This window comes from Curcuma longa, chromosome 1 (assembly GCF_044706935.1).
Source record: "Curcuma longa cultivar G26 ecotype Majalengka, Jawa Barat chromosome 1, ITB_CL_G26_1.1, whole genome shotgun sequence".
In the NCBI taxonomy this organism is placed as follows: Eukaryota; Viridiplantae; Streptophyta; class Magnoliopsida; order Zingiberales; family Zingiberaceae; genus Curcuma; species Curcuma longa.
In genome coordinates this window covers 20,010,834-20,018,140 of record NC_133861.1, presented here as the reverse complement: position 1 = coordinate 20,018,140, position 7,307 = coordinate 20,010,834, and the positions used below count along the sequence as shown (strand labels likewise).

General features: G+C 39.0%; 1 protein-coding gene across 1 annotated transcript; it reads right to left on the bottom strand.

Moving 5' to 3' along the window:
- Positions 1–113: 113 nt before the first annotated feature.
- LOC141841321 (putative disease resistance protein RGA3) lies at positions 114–3,738 on the bottom strand. The gene is made up of 2 exons (XM_074729470.1): positions 338–3,738; positions 114–249 (listed from the first exon to the last, which is right to left on the bottom strand). Exon 1 carries the CDS (start codon positions 3,724–3,726, stop codon positions 343–345), a length of 3,384 nt encoding a protein of 1,127 aa, XP_074585571.1. The 5' UTR covers positions 3,727–3,738; the 3' UTR covers positions 114–249; positions 338–342.
- Between the last annotated feature and the right edge of the window lie 3,569 nt (positions 3,739–7,307).

The following is a 7,307-nucleotide window of genomic DNA, read 5'->3' as shown; positions in this document are numbered from 1 at the left end:
CTTCATAAAAAGCTCACTGAAGACTGATGGACTTTGCAAAAAGTACTTCAAACTAAGTATAAACCACAAGTTTTTTTTTTCTTTTCTTGAACAACACCAAGGGAAGAGCGGCTATTCTGAACAAACAGTCTTGCAACCAAATGTAGAAGAAAGCAAATGCAAACAGCACTATAGAAATCACACCTTGCTCTGAACAGCTTTATTCACCAATACAATTAAACACAAACTGATACTTTTACTGATACAAACCTGCAAAAACAAGCAGAAGGTCATTGGCAAAACATGAGGTTGTAAGGAAAGGAAGAAAAGTGACTGACTTAGCAGATAGAAGAATCACCTTTCTCAATTAGCAGGAACGTGTGGATCATACATGTAGGGTTCCTTGGTATAACGTATATATTCTTTTCCAGAAGATGTTTTGACTTTGACAATAGGAATTTGCTTGATGATGTCCCAATTCTCGTTGCCCTCAAGACAGCTCTTCAGTAGTTGCAGGCTGCATTGCATCTCGAATTTTCTGAAACTCCTGTGAGTGCTTGATGTGTTGTTATGCTGCTCGATCAAGCCCGATAACCACTGCGGGAGCTGCTCCGTTTCCTCTGAACATATCAACACCAAATGCTGCAGCTTGCCAAGATTTTCCACGCACTCCAAGTTGGGACAATTATCAACTTCAAGATATCTTACTGATGAGGTGTTGGATATCTTCTTCAACCCACTGCCATTTGTCACCTCGAGCTTGTACGCTATGGGGAGATTGATTATTTCTTCTAGCTCATACGTTTGGCGCATGCACAATTCATTGAGGTTGGTGGCGCGGTAGAGACCTGCAGGAAGAGCCCTTAGCTTTGGACAGCCGATGAGAATACAATCCCTGAGACATGGAAACAATTTCACTGCAAGAGGTGTTCCATGACCAGTTAACTCCTCTACTCCATCGAACGTCCACTCCTCCCATTTAGGCATGTCTTCGAATTGGAGCAATTCAAGTTTGGGGAACGCAGAACTTCTTGATCCGAGGAATTGAGAACCAATGGTGGTTATTGCGCTTGCCCCTTCAATACTGAGGTACTTCAGCTGGGGTAGTGTGCCCAAGGGAGGGAGCTCTGTGCAATATGGCAAACCAATGAGCTTCAAATATGCCAAGTTTGGAAAAGATTCAGCCAGGGAAGAAGATATCATCCAGCTCGGGAACTGCCGTCCGGGATACTCATCGAAGAGAAGGTCTACTACGCTTGATGAAGGCTGAGACATTTCATTGCATATCCTCTCGGCTTTGCTAATTTGCTCCTCGCTCCATCCTTTTTCTTCTTCATCCTCCTCGTCGTCGTCGTCGTCGCCGTCGTCCTCCTCCTCCTCCTCAGTTTCGTCTTCTGTTTCGTTGCCTGCATCTTCTGCCTTCCCATTTTCATCATCATCATCATTGCCGTCAGTATCTGCCTCTTCGTCGGCGCCACCTTCATTAGCGCCTTCTGATTCATCCTCCTCGTCTTCATCATCCTCATCTGGTTGCGTCCATCCAAGCGTTAGCTGCTTAAGGAACGGTTTGTCTGCAAGTGCAGCGGCTCCTCTTTCTGCCCTCTCAAGCCTGTAAATGCTTATGCCTCTCAACTTGGAGAGATTTTTCAGCTCTTCCAAGTCACAGCCTTCGTCAGAGGTTGAGTCATTCTGCCCCACCATAAATCCCTGAAGATTATAGAAATTTCCCAGCTTTCCAATTCCCTTGGGCACATAAGTCAGCAGTGGAGTGTCTCTCATCTCAAGACATCTTAGATTATGCAGCATAGTGATGGACTCAGTAAGCCTTTTCAAGTATGGACACTCCGAGACATTTAGAGTCTGAAGATTTACAAGATTCCCAATAGTCTTTGGAATCTCGTGAATGCTTGTCCCATCAAGATCTAAATATCTTAAATGCAACAACTCCCCAATGCAATCTGGAATTTTTTCAATGGATGTGCTAGTGAGATCCAAAACTCGCAAGCATGATAATGCTTGCAGTACACTGTCTTCAATAGTCTTAGTTTTAGGGGAGTCCATGAGAATTAAAGTTCTCAAACAACCTTGTTTCAGAATTTGAGGGGGTAACACTAGCTTGGGCCCCATATTAGAGACTGATAACCGGCGGATCTTTATATTATCATCTGTCTTGAACTCTCTACCATGTCGATATAAAATCCCTTCCTCTCTCATTAAATGTGCACCAAGAGATCGGAAGTGATCATGCATAGAAAAGTAATCCTTGGACGCATCTACAATTGCATCAGCTTCCAAGAGATTCCTCCATATTAACTCCCTATAGATCTCCTCCCCTATATCTTCCATGGTTTTTTGTTTATCAGTTGGAAGATCATTCCTCGACTTATCTTGTTCATCCATAATAAGACCTTCAGCTACCCAAAACTGAACAATTTCCTTATAATACATATCTTTTTGGGGGTACAAAGAGCAATAAAGGAAACATTGTTTTAATCTAGATGGTAAGTCATCATAACTCAAGTATAAAGGCCTTAGTTCTTCTTCAATCTGGTCCATCTTCCATGCATCGCTTTCAAGAACCTCCTCCCATTTTGCTTTATTTTGCTGGTATAAAACCCCTCCAATAGCTTTAATTGCAAGAGGCAGTCCATCACATTTTTTAACTAGTTTAATCCCTATTTCTTCCAAACTTGATATCTCATCTTCTTCCTCTCCGCCTTCAAACACCAAATGTTTAAGCAAATTCCAACCACTTTCTTCATCCATTTTTTCAACTGGGTGGATATATGTAGGTTTCATTGACATCACTACTTTTTCTTTCCTTGAGGTAACTAAGATTGTACAACTACTTGCACTTTTAACTATAGGTTTTCTCAAGAAATCTATCCATACAGTTGCATTCCATACATCATCTAATACAATGAAAGTATTCTTTGTGAGGGTAGTCACAAGTTTTTCCTCCAATTCTGCTTTACTTTTGCCCTCAAAGTTTTCCCCTTCAATCAACTTCTTTAGCAAATCAGTTTCAATGTAGTTCTTAGAAACATATAACCATTTTTTATTGGGAAAGTTCTCTTTGATCCTTTCATCCTCGAATATTTTACTTGCTAGAGTACTCTTTCCAATTCCCCCAGTCCCCACAACTCCAAAAACACGAGTTTTCTTTGGGTTATTCTCGAGTATCAAACTAATTAGCTTCTCAGTAGCATTTTCAATTTGTGTCCCAATAATATCCCCTTCTACTTGTAGGTGAGATGTCTCACGTCCAAATACTTTGTTAGCATTTTCAACTGGTTCTTTCACTGTTTGATCTAAGTTATTTTTTATGAAAGTATCATTTTTCAGAGATTCCAATCTACCATTCAATGCAATAATTTGGTTGGCAACTTCATGACGATATCTAAGACACCGAAAGCATGAAAAGAGATAGCTGAAAGGAATGCTTACAGTTGATGACCCCGATGAGGCTTGAGCCTTCAATGCCTTCCCTCCTTCGATCACACATAGATCAATAATATCATCAGCATCATACATAATATCCTTCAACTTCCTCACCCAAATATCAATTTCATCATTTTCATGCCTCTTCCTTTCTGCCTGATGGAGATAACCATTGATTGTCCTCAGCCTTTCTTGGAGAGTTTTGATCTCTTTGTCAACGCCGAGCACCTTGAAGATCTCAGTCTCCACCATGTCTGTTGTGACTTTCATGAATCTCGAGACATAGAAATCTAAAACCATTGCCATTGTTGGTAGGAGAAGAGAGGAAAAGGCTCACAAGTTGTGGGTTTGATTTTTATTTTCGCATGGAGAAAAGTGATGCTTTGATGAGCATATATAGGCAGTTCACTTGAATATATTTAAAAGAAATAATATAGGTACAATTAGTTATGGAGAGTTTAAGATTTATAAATTGAGTGGCTTGTCATGGACGTTGGCATATTGTAGGGAGGCTTTACCTACATGTAGTTGTTGATATTTTTATAAATTATATTCTTATTTTTTTTATAATATGAAACTTTCGTGTTAGTTTACTCCATCTAATTTTATTTTCACATGCAAATTACAAATATTAAAAGTGCAAATATTCCAATGCTAAGTTGGCGTTGACTAATTAAACCATTGACATAAACCTCAATGATTAATGGATAGTTTTTTTAAAGTACCTCCAACGCATAATAGTTTTTTTTTTAATTATTGATGTCGAGAAGTTTTTGAGGATTTCCATCCAAATTCATTATTATCATCTCCTAAATGAGACAAAAGAATAAAAATGTTAGAATGCGTGAGCTAGAGGGGAGAGGGGAGAGGGGAGAGGGAGGGGAGAGGGGAGAGGGGGGAGGGGAGAGGGGAGAGGGATGAATAACTTCCATTGCGTTGAATAGATATTGTGCAGTGAAAACTTAAACAAATCTCGATGCCAAATACAAAATGCTAACACTCTTGATTTTAAGTAATTTATTATTTTACAAGATGACTATGTCCAAGGTTTAATCCTAATGATCATCACCATTAATGCTTCTCTTTCTTATAAATAGATTAAGGTTGACTGAATATTTGATGATAAAGAAAAGTCAAGTAGATCAAGGTTAATTAGATATTTGATGAAGAAAAGTTCAAGTGGATTATGAAGAACCGAACACTCGACATGAGGCGGAAAGTCTAAGTGAATCATAGTTGATTAGATACTTAGTAATCAGAAGTCCAATATAGAGTTGGCACGAGACGGAAAGTTCAAATGGGCCATGAAGAACTGGACACTTGACACGACGAGGAAAGTCCAAGTGGATCATGGTTGACTGGACACTTAATAATTGAAACTCTAATATAGAGTTGACATAATTAACTTTTCATTTACTATCTTAATCAAATACTATATTGGTCAACATCTATTGTATTGGCCAAACTCTATCGTATTGGTCAAATATTAAAACTCTCCGACTCGAATCAACTCGAACTTGGTCAATTCTGATCCGAGAACGATTGCACCAACATAAAACCTTATAAATCGAGGTTCACAACCACTAAGGGTAATCTATGACCCGAGTGATTTATAATCTATCACAAACTTACTCTAATTACAAGGATTTCATTTACCAAATAAATTCAATCGCACCTCTTTGTAAAGGTGAAAATGAAATTTAAGAAAAGATAAATTACCAAAAATGTTAAATTCTTTTAACCTTGTAAAAGCTCTTGCATAATTAGATTTGCTTGGTTACTTGATCTCGATTGCTATTAAATTTTAGAATATATTTTTATCCCTTAAAAATCAACTCCAAAGTTCAATATAACCTACCAAAGACTCTTCGAACATCTCAACTAAACTCGTCACAACACACATTATGCAATTTACATGCCTAAAAATAAATCTAATATTACATCTCTATAATCATAACATAATATTCATATTTCTGAATCTTTAACTCTTCTTCCTCCTTGTTTCTGTCCTATACATTTCCACTCAATTATTAATTCCCTCGACTCCACAACCACTCAATCGGGCCCACCTACCTTTAACTAAGCTCATCATCCATTCAAACTGAGTTTATTATACTCAACTCCCATAAACATAGTCCAGTTGATATTCGGGATGATATATTTGTAATAATGAAGTAAAGTTTGAATTCCCACGAGCGTATACTTTTAGAGAATTAGTTCCTTCCACCTAGGTGGATGTTCGATATCGTGATTTACCTTCTTTTCACAAGGTGTTGAGATAGACAGTGGAGGCTTGGGGGACTTGGGATGAGCGTTATTACCTTTTGCGATAATAAATTAGTTATACTTAATCTGACAAAAAGATGATTTCACTTACCTCAAATGATCCAATATCGTTGGCCCCACAATGAGATACAGATAGATAAATAAAATACCAAGTGGATTCTTAGATGGAGGATAATTCTGTGACTGTCAACTTTGCAAATTGACTCATATTCAATTCAATAAATCTGCCACTTGAAAACAACTCGGCTACATCCCTAAAGACTAGTTAGTTTTACTCAAGTTTCATGTTCATGTAACATGACTAACATGCACAATTGCACACCAAACTTTAATCATGTTACCAAGCTCATTAAAATAATATATTCATATTTAATCATTATTGAGAAGTTATTTTTTAATAATTTCAACATTAATAAAATCTTTTTAGGACATTTTTAAAAAATGTTAGAAGACAGACCACGGGTCCTAACAATACAGATAAGCATCGACTATTCCACGTGAAGAGCTCAGCAAAGATAATCATAAAATAATTTAATAATTAAGATATAATTACTTTAATTAAACTTGACTGTATATATTGTCCAATTAATGAATTAAGACTTTTTTGGGTCATTTTATATTAGACGAGTAGGTAAGATGTCATATTTAATGGACTATATTATTGACCAATTGGATAATATTAATAAGTGTTCACGTTGTAATTAATTAATTCAAATATATATTTTCAAGATAAAAAATTAAAAGTCTACTAATAAATCCAACTAGATTGATTGGGACTAATTAGGATATATATGCGTTATCGTAATACTGTAGTCTAGTTTGTATTTAGTTAATTGTCTCTTTCGACGACTTGCACATGAGTTTTTTTATTTGACATGACCAATTTTATGTATATGTTAGTCTATTAAATATAACATCTTTTAAGTACGGTAAGGTGCACTCAGCCTTACCTCATCTCAAATATATATTTTTTAAATAATTAAATGCTAGAAAATAATGAAAAAAATAAAATATTTTATAGTTCTTTTGAAAAAAATAATTATTACACACACATATAGAGGAATGATATGCCGCGCGACAGAAAATCGCGACTCCCGTACGCGATCGCCGACCTTCCGCCGTTCATCACCGTCGTTCTTCGCCGTCCGGTCACCGCCGGCCACCATCCCGGGCTCGTTGGAAGCGCAACTCGACGGCGCACACATCGGCACCGGATTCCGGCCGGATTGGGCCGGAAATCCGGCCGGAATTCCGGCCGAAACACAACAGACGCGATGAACGCCGATTTCGCCGGAATCCGGCCGGATTCCGGCCAAATCGGGGCCGGACTCCGGCCGCGGTCGACGCGCCCGGCGCCGGCGCGTTGACCGCGGCCGGAGTCCGGCCCCGATTCGGCCGGAATCCGGTCGGATTCTGGCCGAAATCGGCCGCCAGCGTCTGGCGGTGATTTCGGCCGGATCCGGCCCCGATTCGGCCGGAATCCGGCCGAATTCCGGCCGAAATCGGCCAACAGTGTCGCCGGACCGCCAGTGAGTTGCGGTTCCAATGGGTCCGGTCCGGCGGCAATCGGTGGTCGGACGGCGATGAACGGACGCCGGGAA